Source organism: Polyodon spathula, chromosome 2, assembly GCF_017654505.1.
Source record: "Polyodon spathula isolate WHYD16114869_AA chromosome 2, ASM1765450v1, whole genome shotgun sequence".
NCBI classification, from domain to species: Eukaryota; Metazoa; Chordata; class Actinopteri; order Acipenseriformes; family Polyodontidae; genus Polyodon; species Polyodon spathula.
In genome coordinates this window covers 45,667,342-45,693,945 of record NC_054535.1, presented here as the reverse complement: position 1 = coordinate 45,693,945, position 26,604 = coordinate 45,667,342, and the positions used below count along the sequence as shown (strand labels likewise).

The window sequence follows — 26,604 nt, the reverse complement described above, 5'->3', positions numbered from 1 at the left end:
CTCTTATAATACACATAACACTAAACGAGACATTACAAACAAGACAAACACGTTGTCCAGGTCAATGTCATCACCAGGGTCATTACATAGGCCCCCCCCTCCTTAGTCCCTCGTCCCTGAGGGAAAGACAAAGTCTTAAAAACGACCCAGAGGCCGATGGTGTCACTGTGGCCGTGGTCACCCCACATGTGTTGGTCCCCTGTCAACCATAGGGGACGGACGGACAGATCCCAGCCGTGTGGAGCCCCCAGGCAAGGGGCTCTCAGGAACAGGGGTCAAAAGGGAGGAATTGTCAGGGCAGGGTGAACTGTCAGGGGTCGTCTGGTCAGTCTGCGTTGGGTAGGAAGCCAGACGATCCCGGTGCAGGGTCACCTTGCGTCCTCTATGTGGCAGATGCACTCGGTACACTACCTCCACAAGTCGCTCCAGGACCTGGCAGGGCTTGAGTCAGTGGCTGTCCAGCTTGGGGCAATGGCCCCTCTTTCTCTTGTGGCTGTAGACCCATACCAGCGCTCCGGTGTTAAAGTGGCGCTGAGTCTGGGGATCGTAGTTCCGCTTCTGCCTGGCACCAGCAGCCTGCAGTTGATCCCGAGTCCTGCACAGCGGAACAACAGGCCAGCTGCACCAGAGAAGGTGGGCGTCCCAGTACCTTTGTTGGTTGACGGTGGCCAAAGCCAGCCGTACGGCCAGCATGAGGTTAAACCGTTCCACCAATCCGTCACGCTGTGTGAGTGGTATGGGGTTGTCCTGGAACCCCAGGCACCGGCACATCTCCACAAAGACCTGGGACTTGAAATTGCACCACTGGTTTGAATGCAGCTTTTGCGGGATCCCCAACTGACTGAAGAACCCATCCTGCGGTGCTTCATCAACCGTCTCTGCCTCCCGGTCTGGCACAGCGTATGCCTCCGGCCACTTGGTGAAATCTTGTAGCGTTGGACCCGTCAAGAGGCTGCGTTGTCCTTGGCAATGCTGATGGCTGACAGGGCTGGTGGCCCAGTGCGTGGTGATGCCTGTAGCAGGGCTGAGGTCCCTCGGGGGTGGGCAGGGGATTGCAAAGGTGCAGGATGAATCCCCCTGTGGTGTTGGGCTCGTCGAGAAGCTGCCATTGTCCTTGGTGCAGGACGGGGCTGGTGGCCTGGTGCATGGTGGAACCCAGGGGAGGGCTGATGTCCGTCCAGCTACTTCAATAGCGAGGTTGCCATTCCCTTGAATTGGCGCTAGCTCGCCTGATATAGTGCGTAAATGTATGGTGGTGGGTTCCAGCTGGACCCCGAATGGGACCACATCAGGGCGGATGGGAGTCATAGTTGAGCCAGTATCCACTAGAGCAGTGCACGGAACCCCCTTGACTCCGACGGGGACGTGGCAGAAGTCCCTTGCAGTGGTCCTCCCAACCACTACAGCCCCTCGTGCTGTCTGCGGTCCGCAGCTTCTGGGGAAAGTGAGGCCCCACTCTCCCAGATACACTGGTGGGTCCTGGTGGCAGGTGCTGCAGCTTGGTGCTCCATGGTGAAAGGGACCATACGGATGGCCTTCCATTTTATGTATCCTGATTATAGAAGGCCATCCAGGTCAAAAATGCATACCTAGTACACATAATTCATTTGGACCAATCAGGATACATAAGATACTATCAGTTCTAAATAAATGTAAATTAATTTTGCATTTTCTACGTAGTGGCTGTCATACTACAGTAGTACCGACATAGTGGCTGGTCATTTTACAGTCAGGCAGTGTAATTACAAGAGTAGCCAGTCACCTTCGTGATAATTTTTTTTAAATGTTTATTTCAGACATGAAAGAATTGCACTTTTTAAATATTAGACACAATATTTACAGAATAGTTAACTGCTGATACAACCATGATAAATGTATTATTAACAGCGTTTTAATTAAATTATACCAAATCACGTTCTTATTTACAATGAAGGGCACATACACTGTCGCCCAAATGCTTATAATGAAAACATTACGTTTTCCCTTCATTGTTAATAAAAACGTGATTAATAATACATTTAAAATCACATATTAGTTATAGGTTACCACTGAATGAAACCAATTTCTAAGGCTCTGAAACCGCCAGTTTATATCTCAGAGGTTCCAGGTCTATCAATTTTTCAATACACTTTACCCAATGCCAAGTCCATATATACCACCAAGAATTGGGGAGGAATGGCGGATGCAAGGCGACTTTTAATTCGATCATTTATTACACATACTATTTTCTTTAAATTCATTGGTTCTCATTTCATTTCTAAAGAACTGATTGGCCCAAATTTGCACGTGTAGTAAAAATAGTACGCGTAGTTAACAACATAGAACGCGTAGTGTATCGCAGTACTACAGATAGTAATTTATCTGAAACGTGTACTAACAGCACACGTTTTTGGTACAGATGGCCTTCCATATAGTAAATACTTGAAATGCGTAAATAACGCGTTTTTTCTCCCGGATGGCCTCCCATACACATTGTCCAGGACGAAGCCATCGTCAGGGTCATTACGATATATTACAAAAGCATAAATAAATGATACACATTTATTAAAAAAATAAATAAAAAAAAATACTGGCAAGTAAATTTATAAACTATTTATTTATCTGTTTTGTTTGTCTTTTTCTCACAACTTACAATAGCAGAACCACTATTTTTGTTTGATGAGATCAAATGCGGTAGGTCCAAGGGGGAAAAAAAGATATTCAGATGAATTACATTGTCCAGAACTGCTGGCAGATAGTCTTTAAAATAATTGTAAAAACAATTAAAATTGCACTGATACAGTTCTTAAATTGGTGACGAATTAAAAATAATTGAGCGTTTGTGTAATTCGTAATTGTATTGAATGCAGAGTTCCAGAAAAAAAAAAAACAAAAAAAAAACAGTTTTTAGATGTTATTTGTTAAGATATCAAATTGAATGTATACTGTGAATTAAATTCAATTAAATTATTATTTTTTTTTAATTCAGAAAAAGCAATATTATTTGACAGCCACCATGTTTTTTGTTCTTAAATATGTTGCATAAGACTATCTCACCCTGTTGCAATATTAATTCACCACTCACTGGTCAAACCTTTCAGCTGAACAATAATACAAATACTCTGTCAAGCAGCCCCACCCTGTGGAAATAATACACAGCCAAGTCTGAATAATCAGCTAAATAAACTGGAGACAGCTGCAAAAACAAAGGATCAGCCATAATATAATCATAAGAAACAAAAATGAGAAGAAAGAAAAGTCATTCATCTGTCCAGTCAGTAGTTAACTCCTATTGTTAAAAAGAGAAAAACACATTCAAATGTACAAAAGTGGAACCAGTAATACTTAAATACTTACGTAAGGTTTCGTGGGCCATGTAGCATGAATTTTCCTAGAAACAGGAGCTTTGAATACATGCGCCTATTATCGAGATTCAAATTAAATTAGTGCATCGTTTACAGCATTTCTTAAAAGGCAAAAGCCAGCTGGTAATGTTACACATGCAGCAAAAACAAACACTAAAGTTGCATATAGGGGCCCCTGAATTACCACACTAAATTATTCATTTTAAGTTTTGGAACATTACCAGTTCGTATTTTAATTCAGAAATAAAATGCTGCAAACACAACACTAGAGAAAACGTTCACTACATCTGAGCATTGAGTCATACCATTTATTTCCAATGGTGTTCTAATGGGACAAAAGCAACACAAGATAAATCAGCAGCAGTATATAAATGAAATAAATCAGAAACTGAAATAAATTGGAAAATCATTTCAGAACTGTGTCCATTTAAACAGCAGTTCTGAGGATGTACAGGTTCAATGATGTCATTTATTTCTGCAAAGAGGGAATCTAAAAATGGACCAGTTCCCCTGAAACCATGTGATGTTTTTAAAGTCCTTGCTGGAACACTTACTGCAGCCTCTCTGTTATTAATTGTTTGAATGGTCAGTGTCAGTGAGCTTTCCATGCCTCTATTGAAATAATGTATTAACTACTATACATCACATATTCTCTTCTTCTTTCATGTTGTTACTAGATTTGTTAAATTCCTTGTTTATGCTTGCATTTCTTTTACCAGTCCATCAGTTACTGATTGGATTAATCGTGTCAGTCACAGATATAGCTAGCCTCTTGCATCAATTTTTACAGAAAGATTAAAATGGAGATGTAAGGTTGCCTAGCAACAAAGTCAAACATGCATAAATAGTTACCTAGCGCTGCTGTATTAGTGTGGGAACATGATTGTATGTTAGCCACTAAAGCTGCTGGATTTCCAGTCTGACTATTACTGGGAGTTACTGGGTAAAAGTGTTTTTTTAAATGTTTTTGTAAAAACAAACAAACAAAAAAATCGTCTTGTCACTGGTGTTAACAGGCTTTAACATGAAGTAGGAAACATTATTTACTAGGTGTAATGCTTGTGACGAGCGTCCCGCTGAACAGTTTCTAAATGTTGGCAAGTATATTACATTGATTTTATTACAAAACGTTTTTATTTAGGACATTAAGTGCCCGAGTAACTTGTTTTTTGCAACACCACTTCTTTTTTTTTTTACCAAAGGAGAGCCGGTTTGAGAAATATTTACCAAGAAAAAGTATTTAAAGTTAATCATAAAATAGACATAGTTTACATTTAGTAGACTACCATAAAACATTTTGGGGATATTTTCTGCCATATAGAATGTTGTGTCTACCACCAGATAATAGCTAATTTACGAACAACTTAAATGTGCATTGTTTTAATTTAACCCTACCAAATCCATGTTAGCTGAGCAATAAATTAAGAAAATAAATTTAAAAAAAAACTTGCAAAGTATAATATGAAAAGAAAAAAAAACATTACACGAAGAAATAAACACCCATAGATAACACATGTAAATGTAGAAACTTTGAGATATATCTATATATTTATTTATATATATATATATTATTCAATATATATATATAGTATATATCTATATACTGTGTATCATATATATTACACATTAAACTGTGTACTGTTTGATTATATTATTACAACACGGCAGTTTTGAGCATGAGTTTTGCCCCATTCTATGTTGCTGTCAAAAATATTTATATAGGATTTTGCCAGTATTTAAACTGTGGCAATTTATTGTGGAAAAAACTATTCGTGCAGCTCCTGAAGCCAAATGGGTTTGTGATGACGCTACAACGACCCTGAATGTAACCCGATTCCAACAAGTGAGATTCCTAGATTTTGAGAAACAAGGAGGGACAAGATGGCTGGCTTTGGCATAAGTGGTTTTCTTTAGTTTTAATTTGTTACGTATACTCAGCAATTTATGGAATAGGCTTAGAAAAATGAAAATAGATACTTATTTTTGTTACACTGGGCAATGCAAGGGACTAGTTTGACGTGTTAAGGAAGTGTAGTTGCAGATGGGTCTCTAATTGTAAAGTTGCTTTTTTTTTAGTTCGTTGCTGTGATGATCTAGCCTACTGTGAAAAGAGACGAACACTTTAAAAAAAAAAAAAAAAAAAAATCGCGTTTTATTTGGTCTGCGTGCGAATTACTGTACTTTGGTGAAAGTTTTCACCATACAAAAAAAAAAAAAAAAACATAATTGCTACTTTAGTAAGTCCATTTTTAAAAATTAGAATATATTAATGTGTTTCCTGCATGTTAGACTTAAAATCAAAGTAAGTAAATGCGACCAACATTCCTTGCATTGAACTTGAACGGGTGCAATGAGCTCAAGTCGTGTAAGACCTCAGCAGCGGCAGCCCCTGCCTGGTCACAACTCCTCTGGCGCAACTAGTCTGACATTGGGCACTACACGAGACCCAAGCGATCGCGGGATGGATATAGAAATGATTCACCACCCGGACCGTGGTCCTGGGAGCACCACCGGCACACCACCCTCTTCTTCCTGCTCTAGACAGGCCTGGAGCCGGGTAAATCCTGGATTCGAGCCTGAGGAAGAAATGCTGGAGGCGGGCTGGCCTCCTGCGAGTCCTGGGAGGAGGTCGGTGTCCACAGCATCCAGCAGTACAAGCAGCGGGAGTATAGGTTACAACAGAGGTGGTGGTACACGGGGGAATAGGGATCTGACCCCCACTGTGGAAATACCACACCGCCAAGATAGAACTGAACACAGTGGGTGTGGGAAAAGGTTACTGCAAAAACTTCGAGGTAAGTCTTGATTAGTGTTTTTGGGGAATTATGTACAGGACAAAAAAATATAATAACTGCTGCAACGGATACTTTATAAAATGTCATCACGTAACACATGATAAAATGTAGCCATTTATTTCCAATAAGCTGCATAACAGCACATTATGTCCAAAAGGAAGATGCTAACGAGGGGGGGGGTTCATCCACAGACAATGTTTATACTTGAAGCTTCATCCAGTAGTTTGACTTCGTGTAATATTAAATTTTTTTGTGTTCGTTTTCAGTCTTGTGGGGAACGCGGTTGATGGAGGATAGCAGTGCAAGCAGAGAGAAGTATCTGAAGAATGTACTGCGAGAGCTGATTACTTACATCATCTTCCTGGTGATACTGTGTTTTTGTAAGTGCAGCACTGTCATTTACTATGGGGAGCTTGTAAAATGTGCAGGGTCAATGGCTGACTGAAAAGCTCTTTGTGTATATGTATATAGGGTTCAGAATGTATCTCTTCCTCCATCTGTACCCATTCATTCATTGTACAGAAAGTGTCTGAAAAGGAATCATTGATGGGTGCACAATGAATAATTTGTGATATGGACAAGGTGGGATCAGATCAATTGATCTAAACTGTGGCAGATTAAAAAAAAAAAAAAAAAAAAAACAGTTTAATTCTGTAACGATAGGGCCTAGTATTATTATTATTATTATTATTATTGTTGTTATTATTATGTAGATTTCCCGCTGTTTTGATCAATTGAATGGACACTCATACATGCTGACCAGGCTGGCAGTATGAGATGGAACCAAAGATTACACTGCCTGTATATGGCTGAACTTCGGTTGCATGATTATGGGAGCATTTAGATGCTTAAAATTGACCATTTAGAAATTGAAAACTTTTTGGTAGGATTACATTGGGTATGTTAATTATACAGCATGCCCATGTCTCCTTACTTAATCTTCTAATGTTAATGTAATAAATACATCATTGTGCTGGTATCAGTTATGAGACAAAATAGAGTAGTGCATTGTATAGGAATTCCTTTTCTGCTCATGTTAATGAGATGTACTGAATGTTTTTCAGAACTTTGCATTTCCACCTGACTTATGTTAAAATTCTTATAAATATGCAGGTGCATACCAGATTAGAATGCCATTTGGCGGGATGGTGCGCAGAATGTTACCAGTCCGGTCTAGCCTTTCATAGTTACAGATGTTTGGAGAGAAAGTAAGAGAGGCGGGTTACCCGTGCCAGAAAATGCTTCTTGGGTGGATCGAGAAAAGTATTTCCTGACAGACTGGATAAGTGTCTTTCTGAGCCAGGATTGTGTTATACAGAGGCGTTTTTATGTTGTATTTGAGGTTTTTGCTGGAAAACTAATTAAAGGCAATGAAGAAATGAGAGGCTTTAAAGAGGTTAAAATCGCAAACATTCTGCCTGTGCCTGTATGTTTTTTAACGTCTTTGTTTGGTCATTATTAATTCACTTTTTATCATAGTCAGTATTGTGGTTTTGTTTTGTGGTAATCCTCTAGAATTGAAGAAATTTGTTAGTAGTTGCAGTGTTTTTCACACAAAAGAAGCATTGCTTGTCTTCTATATTACATTAGATACAGTTTGATACTAAGAACCATATTTGTGTTTTTAAATTTGCACTATACTACTGTATACTATACTTCCCTAATGCATTAATCTTTCTATATGATTATGTGTGACTTCTATTATATGCAAAGTTAAGGAAACTATAATAAGATCCAAAATGGAAAATGACCTATATGGTAACAGTATGCTGGGAGACAGTCAACATGGTTTTAGGAAAGGGAGATCGTGTCTAACTAACCTGTTGATTTTTTTGAGGATGCAACATTGATAATGGATAATTGCAAAGCATATGACATGATTTATTTAGATTTCCAGAAAGCTTTTGAGGTACCAGTGGAGTACCACAGGGATCAGTATTAGGCCCTCTGTTATTCCTAATCTACATTAATGATTTAGATTCTGGTATAGTAAGCAAACTTGTTAAATTTGCAGACGACACAAAAATAGGAGTGGCAAACAAGATTTAGAAGTGAGTAGCTTTTCGAGATTTACGATTATACTGTATTTACAATAAGTCTCTAAATCTTTTGTAGTCATTTTTGTATTACTTTAGTTTAAATGCATGTTAATTTGGATTCATATGTTGTTTTTTTCTGACTTTATGTGAACGAAAAGACACACATTTTCCTGTTTTCCCATTGGAAATAGTGATATTTTGAAATATCACTGTCCTGGTCACAAAAGCAAAGTTTGTGGGGAATAATAGCCATTTTCTATACTTTTGAGGCATAAGCAATTAGGAAATAACACTTACTACCCAGGAACAAAAATTGTGTTACATAGTGTTATTAAGACCTCATCTTGAATGTTGTGTTCCGTTCTGGTCACCTCGCTACAAAAAGGATATTGCTGCTCTAGAAAGAGTGCAAAGAAGAGCGACCAGAATTATTCCGGGTTTAAAAGGCATGTCATATGCAGACAGACTTAAATAACTGACTCTATTCAGTCTTGAACAAAGAAGACTACGTGGCAACATGATTCAAGAATTCAAAATTCTAAAAGGTATTGACAGTGTCGACCCAAGGGACATTTTCGACCTGAAAAAAGAAACAAGGACCAGGGGTCACAAATGGAGATTAGACGAAGGGACATTCAAAACAGTAAACAGGAGGCACTTTTTTACACAGAGAATTGTGAAGGTCTGGAACCAACTCCCCAGTAATGTTGGAGCTGACACCCTGGGATCATCATCCTTCAAGAAGTTACTTGATGAGATTCTGGTACTAATAAGCTACTAACAACCAAACGAGCAAGATAGGCTGAATGGCCTCCTCTCGTTTGTAAACTTTTTTATGTTCTTATGTGTGACATCAGTGACATGCTTTTTACTGTACAGTGTCTATTTCGGAATTTAAAGAATGCTTCTCTTCTCCACAGTCAACCCCCTGCAGTGTAGAGTCATTGTGGAAGCAAAAGTAAATATTAACAAACCAGTAAACTGTATAACTTGGGCGAGTTGACTAGGAATTGATCTTTTTGTATCTACTGGCCTTAGAAGAGAATGATTAAAACAGTTGTTGAAGCCAAAGGAAAGCCAGCGTTGTTGCTCATTTAGAACCCTATTGTATAGTATATTACAGGAAACAGTGTAAAACTGTTAATATTATGACATCCACATCCACCATAATGTTTGTGTGGTGAATAAAATCAGCAATGTAGCTTTTTGTGGTGTTTGAAAATTGCCATGTTATGTTGTGTGACGCACTCACAGCCAGCTTCAGTTTAGAGTTAGTTTTGTGTACATTTTCCAAATTAAACAAATTAAATAAAGAATTGTCATAGCTTTTCTCAAGATTCATTCCAGGTGAATACTGTGTTGGTTGCAGATCTATGGGTAATTATCTTTTCACTGCTTTTTTAAAATTAATACTGTGAATAAAGCTTGTTTTTTTTTTTAAAACTATAAGCATGCAGTAAAGCACCTAACTTCTGGGACACATCTTAAGTGCTGGTGTTAAGATTGGGGTTTTGATAGATCTATCTTTATTTTTAAACTTTGTTTTAATGTCTTGCAGTGACATATGGAATGGTGAGCTCCAGCATGTATTATTACACAAAGGTCATGTCACAGCTGTTCCTGGACACTCCTATATCAAATGGGGAGAAGACAAATTTCAAAACTTTGGCGAGCATGAGTGACTTCTGGAAGGTACTGACTGTTTCAGATCTGTGAGATTCTGGTATTATGCAGGTCTGCTTCCTGACAGCAGCAAGAGGAAGTGACACGTGTAGACAATGGTTTTTCAAATTAACCCTTCCTGTCCTCCTGATGATGCAGACTATCTAATGTGACTGTGTTCTTGGATTAGTATGTGGGACATTTCACAGCCTCCAAAGAAGGTTTTTGCTATGCAGGTATTAACTAGACAGCAAATGTAAAACAGTACAGTATTCCTTTATTGAGAAATAAGTCTGGATGAAAGTCTCTAAAGCATGGAGAGAAGGATTTTTTTTGTTGGGGGGGGGGGGGGGGGGGGGGGGGGAAACCCTGGGGGGGGGGGGGGGGGGGGGGGGGGGGGGGTGGTGGGGGGGGGGGGGGTGGGGGGGGGGGGGGGGGGGGGGGGGGGGGGGTGGGGGTGGGGGGGGGGGGTTGGGGGGTGGGGGGGGGGGGGGGGGTGGGGGGGGGGGGGGGGGGGGGGGGGGGGGGGGGGGGGGGGGGGGGAGGGGGGGGGGGGGGGGGGGGGGGGGGGGGGGGGGGGGGGGGGGGGGGGGGGGGGGGGGGGGGGGGGGGGGGGGGGGGGGGGGGGGGGGGGGGGGGGGGAACCCTGTTTAAAAAAGAAACCCTGTAAATTTTTCAAAAGCCAAACTGATTTTTTTGTTTTGTTTTTGTTTTTTTTTACATTTATGAGGGAGAAAAAACAACCTTAAAATTGAACTGTATTGCTCATTGTGCTTTCCTTCCAGTTCACAGAAGGTCCTTTAGTGGGTGGCCTGTATTGGGATGTCTGGTATAACAACAAAACCCTGCCTGAGAACCAGAGTTTAATTTACTATGAGAACCTGCTTCTGGGTGTACCTCGCTTAAGACAGCTAAAAGTGAGGAACGAGTCATGTGCAATCCATGAAGACTTGAGGGATGAAATCCAGGATTGTTACAACATGTATTCAGCGGGAAATGAGGACACCTCTCCATTTGGTCTTTTAAATGGAACTGCGTGAGTACCTGTTTTTAGGACTGCAAAAACATCTGGAAGTCTGACCTCTAGTCGCTTGTTTGAACTGTTTCACAACATTGCACTGTTTATTGTAAGCAATATCATGTATTATGGTTTCTCTAATCATTGAAGCATTGTGGAAAAAAATGTATTTGTTGCAAGACATAATTTACTGCACTTAGTTGTTTTTCCACAGTGCTTTCATAATTAGGGGTAGCAGCAGTAAGACTAACAATAAATCTTAGATCTGAATGATGATTTTTTTTAAAAGGCCTTTAGCATAATTCACACTTGACTAAAACAGTAAACAGTGAACCAGGTGTGAATAACTAATTTCGTTGTACCTTCTTTTCCAAAGGCTAGAATAACCATTTCGGTCAGCAATTACATTTTGTATTTTCGCCCGTCCCCAGTTTGGTTGTGCACAATTGTAGCTTTTTACTGAACTGGAGAATCTCAGGACAGAGCATACTAATTTTAATATAATGTTATGGTTTATTATTCAAACCGCTGCTGCTCGTCTTGACTTTTCCCTTCCTCATTTCTGCCATGCTACACCGCTGCTCCGCTGTCTGCACTGGCTTCCTATCACCGCTCGCATCCAATTCAAAGCTCTTGTACTGGCCTATCACTGTGTTCTGTTCCCTCCTATCTCCAGACTATCATTTCTCCCTACACCCCCTCCGCTCATCCACCTCCGGCAGGCTAGCTGTACCCTCCCTCCGCTCCACCCCCCCAGTGTAAACACTTTATTTTTAATTATTATTTTTTTAACTCAACAGCTGGACTTACGCTAAAGAAGAGGATTTAAATGGAAGCCGTCACTGGGGTCTCATCACTACCTATAGCGGCGGGGGCTACTATCTGGACCTGTCACGGACCAGAGAAAAGACGGCTGCAAAAGTGAAAACACTTAAGGAGAACCTGTGGCTGGACAGAGGAACCCGCGTGGTGTTCATTGATTTCTCGGTTTACAATGCCAATATCAATCTGTTTTGTGTTGTCAGGTAGAGTGTATATTAAAAGTAAGAATTTGGTACCGTTGTGTGCATAAGTGTGTTCTTGAAAAAAGGGTGGCAAAAAAAGGAAATAGTAAAGCCATTTTCATAATTAATTACTCATCCTGTTTGATGGCTTTTTTTCATTATATATTTTTAATGAGACAGATCTGATACTATGTTTTAGTTCTGATGTTTTTAGAATTATTATTTTTTTATTTAGCAGATGCCTTTATCCAAGGCGACTTACAGAGACTAGGGTGTGTGAACTATGCATCAGCCGCAGAGTCACTAACAACAACGTATCAATGAAAGACAGAGCACAAAGAGGTTAAGTGTCTTGCTCAGGGTCACAAAGTCAGTGAGGTGGGATTTGAACCGGGGACCTCCTCGTTACAAGCCCATTTCTTTAAGCAGTGGACCACACAGCCTCCTGAAATGGCTATGGTATACCAATTTAGGTATCAGCTTTTAAAGAGACATTAATGTGCAAGTATCCTAAGGTGCAATACAAAATCATCTTCAATACGAATAGTCCCTTGTGGTCAGGATTCATACTTAATATAATGTTATTAATCTTTTTATAGGTTGGTGGTGGAGTTTCCTGCCACAGGTGGCACCGTTACCTCTTGGCACTTTCAGACCGTTAAACTGATCCGCTACGTATCCAACTTTGACTACTTCTTAGCTGCCTGTGAGATCGCTTTCTGTCTTTTTATCCTCTACTATGTGGTGGAGGAGATCCTGGAAATACGCATTCATAGACTCCATTACTTCAGGAGCCTCTGGAACTGCCTGGACATTCTTATCATTGTGGTGAGTGGTGTAGCTGCAATCAGACCATGTGACCTACAGAACAGGTATCAGGATGCAGAGATCTTATTTAACATTGTATTTGGAATATTATAAACTGATTTAAAAAAAGACTAGTGGAGATCCAGAAAAACAAGGGGAACCAGTAAAATGAAATTACATAATTTATTGATGCTTTTAAAGAATTGCACTGGATAAAAAGGGCTGATTGAATGGCTGTTGAAACTTGCAAATATTAAGAAAAATTAAAATGTTAAAGATACTATTTTTTTTTTTTTTTTTTTTTTTACAGCTATCTCTTGCGGCTGTTGTTATTAATATATACCGGACCACTACTGTGAAAGCTGTTCTGAAGTACCTTTTGGAAAATCAGGAGACTTTTTCAAACTTCGAGCAGCTTGCCTACTTGCAGATTCAGTTTAACAACCTGGCAGCAGTGATTGTGTTCTTCTCCTGGATTAAAGTATGTATTTGGTTTTCCTGTCTAATACATATTGCATAATATTGTTGCCTCTGAGGGAACACTATTTGGTTTCCTCTTTCTTTTAAATTTTACCACGTTGCCACAAAACCCGGGTATGTGCTCAAGTCCCCCCCCCCCCACCGTTTCCATGTTTTTAAATTACTCAGGTTGGCTCCCAGTTCGGGCGGGAGCCCAAATTCTCTGGTCCAATTGCAGAAATGTTGTATGGGGCAGGAACATACCGTATAATGGGACATTTTGGTTGGTATTAAATTTGGCAGATTTGCTACCTTGTGCATGCAGTGAATGTAGCTTATGGTAATGTACATTTTTTACTTAGCACGGACACCAAAAAAAATGCAACGCAGTTTTGCATTTATACTCTTAATTCCAAAAAGATTGAAATATATATTTACTTAATGAAGTATGTCTACTAAAACAGTATCTCACTTGTTATACTAGCATTTACAATGTCACTGCACAACTTGGAGAACAGAAAAGGCCTTCTAATCAGTTAGACTAGCAAACACTGGAAAAATCAGCTCAGTTTTGTATAGTGCAGAACTATTTTATTTTAGACAATAACAATTAATCAGTTTGTTGCAAACTTTCTAACTAGACTGGCATAAACAATTTTGGCTGTTACTTAATTACACCCTTGTTAAAAAAAAAAAAAACAATAAAAATGCTTAACATGAAAAAAGCACAGTCCTACTACAGTAGCAGGCGCAGTTTACAATGCCTCTGGGTTTCTGATCACATCAGATCAATTCCAGATTGTATTAATCCTTTGATGGAAATGTCCAGTCTGCTTTCAGTGTTTTCAAGCAAATTGGCTTAATCACTGCCATTCTCATATCCACTTTGACATCTGACACATTATTTCCCTTGTCCACCGATTCTTTCCCTGTTCTGCATACCAGTCTGCCAGAGGTATATGTACTGCATGAAACAAATACGAAAGAATATCTATATGGATTTATCTTTTTAAATCACTGACAATTTGACTGTAATACCATCTGCAGCGAATGCACGTCTTGACCTTTAACTCGCAAGTATTTCCTGCCCAACTCGTGTGATAGTGGATTTTGCCGAGTCAGCGCCCCGGGGGTGTAGCGTTGATGTTCAGGCAAAAGTGAGGGAGGGGCGTTGACTTAAGACAGGGGCGAAATAACAAGCAACATTACTGTATTATTTTTAACACTAGCTAGATAGATTACCTTCAGAATTAGGCATGTTTAAAATTCAGAAGGCACAGCACACAGTTACGCTAAAGAATCAAGTAACAGAGTTAACATTTATTAAATGGCGAACTACAAAGTAAACGGTTTGCCTGAAAAAAGAGGATTGTAGCCGACCAGGAAAACGTAATCAGTCAGACTCAGAGTCTGTGTTGTCGGATCCAAAATGAAAAATGCTTACTGTTTATTCAATCAGCGGACAGAGCAGCTACTGTACTGCTCAGCTTGTTCTACACGCTTGAAGTGCAAGATTTGAAATCTCAACCATTAGTTGCACGTGTTTGTTTACTTATTTATTTATTTATTTTTTGCGTGTGGTTATTAGAAACGGTGAAAAATTGACATTCAACTAAAATTGAGGGCGGCGTGATAGTTCAAACATGGGCGCTGACTCGGCAGAATCCGGTAACTCGGAAAAGCATGGAAACGTTTCCTTTTTCACCAACCTCAGTTGTCCATCAACTCGAGTTCTGGGAGAATTCAGACCAATTGAAACACACTCGAGTCGACTCAGGTTGGCTGCCCATGGAAACAAGGTATTTGAGGGAGTTGAGCAATCTCTCCAGGATGTGGCCCTCTAGAGCTGCAATGACCTGGATTTCATTGCAGCTGAAGTGTAAAACAAATTCCATTCCTTCTACGGTAAGTGAAAAGCTCAAATATCCACCTCCTAAGGCTTTACTGTAATTGGTGTTTAATCAATTTTACAATTGCAACTTACCATGTTGTTTCTATACTTGGTCATACTTAAGCTTGCTACTATTAATTTTTTAAATTATTATTTTTTTTGCCAAATCGACGATTAATATCAACTTTTATTTTAGAATTTACAGGTTTTTTTCGATCCTTAGTTTTCAGTTCAAGCAGAGAATGGGTGAAATCAACCTCTATGCTTTAAAAAAATAATAAAACAGACTTTTTATCCCATTAAGAAGCCTCTCATTTAGCCAAAATTCAACATGCAACAAAACCATGGTTACCAACATTCTAATTGAAGTAATGTTTGGTCACAACGGAGCTATATCTTGTAAAGATAAAGAGCCTTCACACATTAAAAAATTGTCTCAAATAAACCGTAGAAAACACAGCATATAAAAGTGTATTACATAGCATATATGTACGAGTAAAAATAATATGCACAGAACAAACACTGGGTTGTTGAACAGAACTAACTTGCAATTGTTATTCAGTCTGAGCTCCGCCCCTCCTGCTTCTGCACAGCTGGACTGCCGCGGAGACTTCAGCTGTCAGTTAGGGCTATTGTGCACAATACTCATTGTGTTTTCGTCTTGCACCCCATTTTCAAATAAAACTAGTAACTGTCACTGTATACCTGTAGCAAAAGCTTCCCTACACCTTAATCCGGCAATTTCAAAGTAGGTGCTTTGAGTGACAGCAGCGGTAGCTGGCAAAAGAAAGTGCAGTCGGTGCAAGTCTTGATGATTGACAGTCATTTAAACAAGTTAGAGCATTCTAGCACTGCTTCAGTCATCTGTCAGCACAGGATGAAATGACTGACAGTGAAACTACAGTAGCCTACTAAGGGACTATTGAGATGACTGACAGCGACCCCTAGCCACTCAGAGTGAAACAGGGACGGGACAGACAGCAAGTATAAAAACTGCACAAACTAGAGATGATTTCTAAATTATTATTTCTGGTAAGAAAATAAAATAGCTTATGGTTTTACCGACATTTATCCTATGTAAATGTAATTGTCGAACTCATATTTTTGGAATTCGACGTTTAACTAGTTTTACCAATTTAAAATCGAAAGGTAGCAAGCCTAATACTGTAGATGCATGGGCTTATTTAAACTTTAAACTTATATTAATCCAAATCAGAAATTACATTCTAATAGTAAAAGTCTTATCTGCTAATTTTTGCATGTTTGTACGGTTGCAAATTAACTGCTTTTAAAGAGCTTTTATCACAAAAAAAATGTGAAATGAAATACTGTGCAACTTACAAAAAAATAAATAAAATGATCTTACTGTTTTCTTAAATGTTCTGTGTCCACAGCTCTTTAAATTCATCAACTTTAACAAAACAATGAGTCAGTTATCTTCCACCCTGTCTCGTTGTGCCAAGGATGTCATTGGCTTTGCCATCATGTTCTTCATCATATTCTTGGCTTATGCCCAGCTGGCATATCTTGTGTTTGGAACCCAAGTTGATGACTTCAGTACATTCCAGGCCTGTATGTAAGTAGCTGTGACAAGAGAGAGTTGCCTAGGGACTCCCAGGGATAACTTTTTACATGTTTTACTGAAAAGCTATGTTTTCGTATCTTATAAAAACTGAAATTATATATTGGCAGTTTTTTTACAGGGTATAATTTAAGACTTGCATTACGCAGCAATTAAAGCTTGTAGTGTTACTTCATTAGACACACCTGAGCTTAATTTGGCATGCACCTGACCTTGTAACAATTTAAGGTGACTTAAATGATTTCCTTTTTTATGTTGGTATGCACTGTATGTCACTTAAAGATATTTGCATGTGAATGTAGCTCATGGCAATGTACTTTTTTATTATACTGATGGCTCAAGTCTTGTATTTAGTATTGTGACAGGGGATGGATAATACTAACATACTTTGTATGTTTAATATGTGTTTACAGTAGTCTTGTTGATATTATAATAATGTTAAGAAAAAATCTAAATGATTTTCTGGTTCTAAATGATATGGTATAAAATGGTTGCTCCGTATGTCTTGTCCTTTATTTCAGCTTCACACAGTTCCGTATTATTCTGGGTGATTTTGATTTTGCTGTAATTGAAGAAGCAAACAGAATTCTGGGGCCAATTTACTTCACAACATTTGTCTTCTTCATTTTCTTTATTCTTCTGGTGAGCATTTCAATTTTCATCCCTCTGTTTGGAATACATCTTGTGCCTTCACACATTTGCTCGTGTTCTTGTGTCTTCTAAATGTTTTGTGGTTTTTTTTCAGCTGTCCTTGTTTTGAGATTCCGTGGGACACTGCAGAAGTACCGCATTTGTGTAACCGGTCTCAGTGAAAATATATTAAAGACTCTCTTTGTTTTTTTCGGCAGAACATGTTTTTGGCTATTATTAATGACACCTATTCAGAAGTAAAAGCTGACATGGCCCAACAGAAATCAGAAATGGAACTTGCTGATCTCATTAAAAAGGTATTTCAGGCACTAACAGTGTTCACCACCACTATGCTTTTTTCATGAAACTGCATATTCTAAAGTAAATGTCATTTTTAGCCACCTGGATATAAAGGCTTCATGAAACAGCTTTCTGTTTTGTATTAAAAATACGTAATACAGTAAATAACCTTGAGGTTACATTATCTAATAAATCTACTGTAGTAGTAATAATAATAATAATAATAATAATAATAATGCTTCTAGGTAGAAGTAAAGGTTCCTATTATTCCACAGTTGCTTCTGTTTTGAAAGGTCTGTGTATTGTTCTTTAATTAGGGATGTAACAAGGCCATGGTTAAACTCCGGCTCAAGAAAACCACAGTTGATGACATTTCAGAGAGCCTTCGCCAGGCGGGAGGAAAGCTCAACTTCGATGAACTGCGCCAGGATCTTAAAGGGTATGTGCGTAAGGATTAATTTTACAGAAAGACTGCGCTGGGATTACTGATTTTAAATAGTTTAAAAAAATCATGAATAAAAATATAAATACTAAAATAGATAACTTTACTGATCTGCTACTTTGAGTGGAGTTATCTTTCCCGTATAAAACTGTGTATTGAGAGAGAAGGGTAAATTCTGATCTATTTATCTTACAATTCTTTCCCAGCAATTTAAACGGTTTACACGCAGAGGTTTAAGTTTAAGGCATTGCTGAAGTATTAAGGCACGACAGGGGCTGGGTTGACATGAAATAACCGCACAATTACATCAGTGTTATTAATTAAACCCTTAAGTGTGTGGTTGTATCATGTCAACCCACCCCATGAGTGCCTTAGTGCTATTGTAAAACGATTATAAAATTATTAAGTGCATTTACTTTTTAATTGAACACAGCAAATTAAATAAATCTTTCCAATAACAGTAAATATCCCTACGCACAGAAAATAGTTCCAGTGAAAAGACATTTGTTTAAAAGTGTTTTATTTTAATACAGGAACAACAGTTTTTTTTCATATATATTGATTAAAATGTGTATTAAGTAATTTCTGTATATCAATTATATTAAAATATTGCTTGCTTATTTACTGTTTCACTAATGGACATACACATTTAAACGTAAATTACATAAATAAACACTTTCTCAATTCCTGTGAAATGTTTTGGTAGACTTTATCGTTTTGGACAGTACAACCTTGTGATCCATTCTCAAAACAAATCCACACCACTCCTCTGGGTGCCTGTGTGCACTGAATTTGACGTCACGTTCCACAGTGCAGCTTCTACTTTGAACAGTAGTGTGAACACACCCGAGCCGCACTGGGTGTGCTCGGCTTGGTTCCGGCTTGGCTCTGCTCGGGTGTGCAAGTGTGAAAATGCTATTAGTGGGCGGAGTTGTACCGCATATATAGCACAGTGGTTTAGACATTTAGTGGGAGTTTGTTTGGAGGTGCTCAGGTTATCAGCTCATCAGGAGCGGTGATTTGTGCAGTTCAGACTTCTTAACTTGTTGGACCATTTAGAGGGCATACATGTTCCGAAGCCAGTGTGACACAGTGAATAAGTGCCAGCAACAGTAGTACTACGGCAGAGGAAAGTGAAACCGATAGTTTGTACATCTGAGCCTGAAGTGGTTTGCCTGCAGTTTGTATCCTTTGAAACTGTGTGATGAACTGTTTGTATCTTGTGCTGCAGAATAAACATTCTGTTCATCTACTTGTAACACCAATGGTTTTCAGCCTCGAGTTGACGTGATTGTGGTGGATAGCAGATTGCAGGCTTTTCCACTTCTTCATAATGTGATCATATTGTGTCAGGAATGAGAAATTCAAAAAAGGGTTTTAAAGACGTATTTGTTTGTTTGTGTAATGTGCAGAAAAGGCCACACAGATGCTGAGATTGAAGCCATTTTTGCTAAATATGATCAAGATGGAGATCAAGAGCTGACGGAACAAGAACACCAACAAATGAGAGATGACTTGGAGAAGGAGCGAGTGAGTCATCTCCACTTGCATGTGTTATAATGTGTATTATTTACACTGGACACTGTACATTGTGTTTTAATTCTTTAAATCTAAAATAACTGTGTCTGGTTGATCAATACACAGTTGTCATTTGATTTATTTGTTTTGTTTGTTTTTTAAGTGTGAAAGTATCTGTTATGTTGCCATTCTAAACTTTATAAACTGCTTTCTACTCGGTGGGGAAAAAAATGAGCTCTGTGTCACTGGACAATGCTGTGGTAGTTAAAGTGGTATAACTCGTTAGATCAGGCTTGACTGCCGCCCTCCCCTGTGCAGGAGGATCTGGACCTGGAAAGGAGCTCATTGCCTCGGCCAGTCAGTGGACGCAGCTTTACCCGCAGCCTGGAAGACTCCGAGGAGGACGATGATGAGGACAGCGGCCACAGCTCCCGCAGGAGAGGCAGCAGCTCCAGTGGAGTCTCCTATGAGGAATTCCAGGTGTAAGTTCAGCTTCAGTTCTTCTGTATCCTCTTGTCAACGGGTACAATGCTTTTCTTGTGAATACATAGATCAGCGAGTGTTTGAAGCGCTTTTGTTTTCCTCGTGCAAATTCATTTAACTTTAACACACAATTCTGAATGATTTAATGCTGGACTCTGCTTTGCCAATGTGCAGTTATGATATTTGTTTGTTAGAAAGTCAGTGCTTGAAACAGAAAGTATGTATTCCTGCTTTCATCCTCTTCATTAGGCTGGTTAGACGCGTGGATCGTATGGAGCATTCGATTGGAAGCATTGTGTCTAAAATAGATGCTGTGATTGTAAAGCTTGAAGCAATGGAGCGAGCCAAACTGAAGAGAAGGGATGTGCTTGGCAGACTTCTGGATGGGGTCATTGAGGTAATCCTGTGTCACAACATGAAGAGAAAAGCCTGTACCTTTTGTCTTGCTGTCCCCCACCAGAACATAAGAATGTCACACTTTACAGTCGTATATACATGTAGAGAACTTCTGATTCGTTTGCCATGACGTTTCGGTAAGACATTCTTAAACACAAGTTATTGAGAGTATCGGTATCTGTCTTTATGTATGAACATGTGTCCCTTTTTACTTTTAACCCTTACATGCATGGATTATTGAAACACATAATCGATATTTTTTGCGGCATCCTCAGGAGGTCATCATGCTTTTGTATCTTCCGTAGCTGTCTGGCTGAAACGTTGTTGTTTTTAACTTGGTTATTTTAAATAATTAATAAAGAAAAGAAATTTGTGATCTATTAGTATGGTGTTGCATCAGTCATCTTCCATTTGTCCTCGTATAAAGACGAGAAGTGTTTTTATTCATCCCCGTATGAGGTCACGGTACATATAAGGGTTAAAAGAACTGCTTTTCCAAATGTGGTAAAACTTGGTTATGATATTCCTTACCACTAATTATTAAGAGTATCATAATCTAAGGATATATGGAGGATCCTCTGTGTCACGTTTGCACGGAAGATGTTCAGTAGGTTATTTTGACCTACTTTTTCAGAGCTGTTTTTGTATTTGCAGACGTGGCAGGATTCTCTGCATGTTGTCCACATGCTTTTTGCAAGATCATCCTGAAAATAATGTTTCTGTCATCTGTCACTGAAAATATGTACTAGTCCAAATGGATAATCCATTAGTCACAACCTGTCAGCAGGTATGTGCTGTAAGACCAGTTTGTCAATAAAAACTGTAATTCAGTGCAATAACATGCCATCTCAAGTCTCCAAAGTTAAATAGTATGCTTAAAAATTAATGTGTCAGGGTATCAAACCATTCTGAACAAAAATGTATGTACGTCTATCACAGCTTATGGAAACTACTGTCACACGTCAGTTTTATGTATATCTAGAGTACTGTACCACTTACTCAGTTTTGATAAAGCCTCTATGTCCATCTGTCTTGCTCACATTTTTACATATACTCAATATCTAGTGAATTGCTTATCCAATTGTGAAGAAACTTGCTAAGGACATTCTACCATGTTATTGACAGTGTCATAATTTGGGGGTATGTCTGTGTTAACAGTCATGGTGGGGGTGTGAGTACAGTACAACCTTGCTGTAACAAACCTGTTGGGGTCCAAGCATTTTGTTTGTTATATTGAGGGGTTCGTTATAGTGAAAGGACAATCAAAATTAAGGATAAACTGTTGGAGTAAGTTAATTAGTCCCCTCGGAAATCCACAGTAAAATTTCCTAAAATCTGCAACGAGAAGAGTGTTTTTTGCAAAATTCTGTGCCAATGACTTTTTAATGAAAAACATTGTTCATGAGTATAAATAAATAAGAAAAAGTAAGTCAGTTAGTTAAATTCATTTTTTCATTGTCACATTACTAAAATCTGAAAAAAAAACCCAGAACAAACATTTGCCATATTTTATGGAAATCAAAGAAAAAAAAAGACATACACTAAAGCAAAGAGTTCGCTTTTTTTTTTTTTTTTCTAAACTCTTACAGCACTGACTATTGGATGCCATTTCTTAAAATATACATAAAACACAATAATTCTTAAAAATGAAATTAAATACAGTTATGGCCAAAACATATGACTATATTTAATCACATTAGTAATAATAACATTTTTCTAGCAGAATAAGATTGTAGTGGTGCACTGGGATTCAGGTTAGTATTGGTACATTTTAAACTAGCATTTGTGTTTCTTTGGCCAAGGCTACAGTGTGAAAGTGCTACCATTATATACCACAAAACAAACGGGAAAGTAATGATTTAAATAAAAAAAGAAAAGGATTTTCACAAAAATGTTAAGTCATCCCCAGTAATCGCATAATATCTAATATAGTTCGTTGCCCCCTTCCTTTTTGAACATTCATGTTGCTATACCATGTACCAAAAACGTATGTATTTCAGTCTATAATTAGGAGGACCTGCAACATAGGGAGTACAAGCAAGGTCCTAATTGTTTTTCTCTGACCTTTCACATAGGAGTAGCAGAGCAGAGCAATGCTTTGCTTTGAACTTTTAGTCTAAACTATGAAATCCTTTTGTAAAATAATAATAATAATAATCTGGCCTTATTTCGTTCTTCAGTAGCCATTGTTTGTCTAGCCATGGTCGTTGTCACGGTCTTCTGCTGTTTTAACAGAAGCTATGGCGATGACTTATTGGAAATACTGGACTTGCATTTTGGATTTGTACCCTGTCTTTTGCCGTTATATTTGGTGCTAATTCAGATTTGTTTCCGGAGCTCACCGATGGCCTTAGGAATCTCTCCATGGCTGAACTAAAGCTTGCGCTGAAACCCCACCACACTTCTCAGTAAAGTAGCATATATACGCTTCAGTGACATGCGTACTGATAGTAGGGAGCAGATGTTTGGGTTTTCGTTTTTTTGCAAAAAATATATATATGCAGTATTCAGCCTTTGCTTTATCCTGTTCGTTAAAGAATTAAAATGCAGTACAGAAAGCACAAATCCTGAATTGAAGCTGAACATTTATTCAAAATCAGTCTGACACGAATCGTTTCAAAGTGCACCAAATCCTAATCTAACATGCAAGAATGCCAAACTGATCTTTTATTCCAAATCATCCCAACATGAAAAGTTTGACTCAAAGTTCATCAGTTCTTCAAGTTTTATTTATTTATTTAAATCAATTTTGCTTTGTTGCATCATTGGTGAACAAGCCAAAAAAGTGCTTTTTGACAACCTAATATTCACAACATAGATATTCCTGCGTTTCTCCTTTTTTTCAAACGATCAGTATATATTCCAGCTTTGTTGCAACATGAAATGATTTTCATTTCGGAGGGAGTTGCACAACCTTGTGCTTATTATAAGACAAAAGAGTTAGTTGACTTCACTGCGGAGGTGGCATCCCCTGCGTTCAGACCGGGATGTTGACAGTGTGATTATATTATAATCTTGTTTTAGTTTTTTTTATATGGGGTCCAGAGGTCAGGTTCGTTATAGTGAGGATGTACTGTATGTCACTGATATGCTTGTTGTAATAGCAGGACTACGAATACCTGTAGCTTGGATTGATAGCATAAAGCCTGTTGTCTTTTGGTCCTTATTCCCTTTCTCTTGGGCTCTGTAACAGTACCACAGTCTACTACCAGAACTGAGCACATCTCCTTTCCTAATTTTTAATTTGTTCACAGGACGAGCGTCTGGGGCGTGACAATGAGCTCCACAGGGAGCAGATGGAGCGACTGGTACGAGAGGAGCTGGAGCGCTGGGAGTCTGACGACACTGTATCCCAGGTGAGCCACCGGCTGGGGACCCCGCAGGGAGGGAATGGACAACCTCGTTCGCGCAGCTCCCGACCCTCCTCCTCACAGTCCACAGAGGGTCTGGAGGGAGCAGGAAGTGCGGGCAGCCATGTGTAACCTAGCAACCCAATAAGAACCTCAAGAAGGTGCTGTTGAATTAGCCTGGGGAGTGAGCCGGTGAGAGTGGTGAAAAGAAGAAAGGATATAAAAAAGCAGACTAAGCTTTCCTGTGGAAATCAGAAAAGTTAACAGGTGGTGTGCAGACTGGCAAAAGGTAACAGTGTAGACTGGCAAAGCTGGAAAGGAAAAATGATAGTTCATTAGGCTTATGAAAATGCTTGCAGAACAAGAAAAATAAAGATTACATTTTAGTTAAACTAAGTCACAGCAATTCTTTTTCCTTTTCATTGTGTACGTTTCACCACTGTGTTTTTATTTTTATTTTGCTTCTCACTCTCCAAGCTGATGTAGAATCCCCCCTTTTATTTAGGAAGGAATTCGGTGATTTTAATATTTTTCAGCCTGTTATTTAGGGCCTGGGGGACATTTCTTAAGGATTCTAAAGCTCATTTTTGGTTTAGAAGTAAACAAATCAACCATTTATGGTACCGACAAACAATATGAGGGAATGATGAAAACAGTGTTTATTACATATAAATGGTTGACATGGTACAGTAGCAATTGTTAGTTAATACCCCTTTTTAATTGTGTAGTAATTTATAAACCTTTGGTTGACATTGCCCCATGTCTCATTTTGCGATGTTTTGAACTATATGTGCCACCGCATGGTATGAAAATGTAGTTTTATTTTTTTCAAATGTTGTAACCATACTATTGGTTTTCAACCAACTGCCTGTTTTGTAAAATTATAAGCCATGTTTTTTGTTTTGTTATTTTTAAACCAAAAGAAAAACCATAACCTCATATCCCAAACATAAAAGGGGCAAGTTAATAATTCAAGTTCATAATTCAATTTCTTCAAGCTTTTCCTAGAATTTTCAGAGCAGCAATGTGGTTGTAGAGAAAGAGCTAAACCATTGTCAATTCTAAAGCGGAACTCTGAAACCAATAGTAATGCATTAATTAGGATTGTATTCAGATCATAAGAAAATACCAGAACTCGATGCGAGTTTTATCAGCATTTGAAACTACTGGTTTCTTGAACAATTACTGGAACAGTTCCCTGCATACAAAATGTCATTTAATCTATCAAAAACTACTGTAAATAGCTGCCCCTACAGAAAGATTTTTTGTATAGGGTCCAGGGTTTCTAGAATCTTTTTTTCCTAAATGTGTTCTGTTGCGTAAGTACTATACTTTTTTGTTACACTCTTCATTGCACATACATTGAAGGTAAATTACGTCTTTTAGTTTTTTAGCTTAAAAACATCAGATATTGTACATTTTAATGAACCCTTTTGGTCAGTTAATAGACATGTTATGTGTATGATTTTTGCATTACAGAAGCAGATGGAAAGCCTAATTAATGTGGCTTGCTTATTATTTTCAGTTTATGAAAGCAAAATTGCCTTGACCAAACTTTTTGCAAAGCTTCAACATTTTAAAGTAAATTTGTTGTTTTGTGGCTGTTTGCTAATACAATGTTATGTGATGTATTGCACTGCTTTTATGTACCAAACTGTATATGCCTAATTATATATGCCTGTAATGCTGTGTGACTTTCAACAAACTTCATTTTGAAGTGCATCTAGTTTCATGGGATATCCATGTGTGTTTGACACCGTGTGTGCCATACCTTCAAAATATGGTATTTTGTAGTCCTTTTTGTAAAAGCATTTTACATTGTGATTTGTATCTACATATTGTTGAGATTGTGGGGAAAAAAAAAAATACTCTTATTATTTGTAGCATTGGACAAACCATGAACGATAAAGCTCGTCACAGTCTCACTTACGCTTTTGGTTATTAGGAAAGTTCATTGTATATTGTGTTAGTCTTCCACTAGGTGATTTGAGAATATAAGCACTTTATATCCTAATAAAGACTCTTTCTTGTACAAATAATTAGCCTCAGTCTTTTATGTAGTAATACTGCCCACTTTGTGATTCAAACCAACTTGGTACTAAAACCCAGCACCTCATTTCTGTCTGTCTGTTCTTTTCAATCTGAGGATCTCTATCTCTATAGAGATGGTTTTACTTTGTCCCTCTGGGGATGATTCCACTGTACCGGACACTGATACAATGATTCAGCTAATAATGCAAAGCACTTGGCATCGCTGCAAAATTGTACACGGGTGGGAATAAACACAAATGAGATGTTTTTATTCACGCATGAGACAAAGAAGCATCCTTTTGGTGAATCACAGTATCAAAATCTGTTTTTTTAAATTTCCACTCACACTTGGAGTGAAAGCTAGTTTCTTGTGTATCCTGTTTAATCTTAAGTCTTCAAATCTTGTATCACTATTACATTGATTAACACAAGAAAAAACAGTAGCAAATTAGCAGTACTGTCAACAGTAGCAAACTAATGTTTTACAACATGTCCATGTGTGTTACTGGGCTAAAACCTAAATTTAAAGTGGGGCTCCAGCACAAAAAAAGTTTTAAAACTGCTGGCCTAAGATTTTTGTGTATAAATTGTTATATTTTAATATCCTCCTAAAACCATACACAAACTTTTCTCTTGATCCACAAAAGGGTAAACGTGTTAAAATTAACATTTAAAGTAATCCATATACTGTCACTACTAATTTTACAGGTAACATGTTCGTTCTAGCTAACAAAAGGTATGCAATTATCATGAACCATTTTGTTTTCAACAGTAAATTGTTAATACAGAAAAACTGAACTATCAACAGTTTACTGAAGGAGTGAACCTAAAATAGACAACAAAAAATAAAATA

At 38.4% G+C, this 26,604-nt stretch overlaps 1 protein-coding gene across 1 annotated transcript; it reads left to right on the top strand.

Moving 5' to 3' along the window:
- The first annotated feature begins 5,189 nt into the window (after positions 1-5,189).
- On the top strand, positions 5,190-25,756 carry LOC121297158 (polycystin-2-like). Its single transcript, XM_041223245.1, has 15 exons — positions 5,190-6,139; positions 6,406-6,519; positions 9,737-9,870; positions 10,626-10,876; positions 11,659-11,883; positions 12,462-12,690; positions 12,980-13,150; positions 16,414-16,595; positions 17,123-17,243; positions 17,450-17,548; positions 17,849-17,970; positions 19,386-19,503; positions 19,810-19,973; positions 20,224-20,371; positions 23,625-25,756. The coding sequence occupies exons 1-15, from the start codon at positions 5,695-5,697 to the stop codon at positions 23,850-23,852; spliced, it is 2,751 nt and encodes a 916-aa protein (XP_041079179.1). The 5' UTR covers positions 5,190-5,694; the 3' UTR covers positions 23,853-25,756.
- The last annotated feature ends 848 nt before the right edge of the window (positions 25,757-26,604 follow it).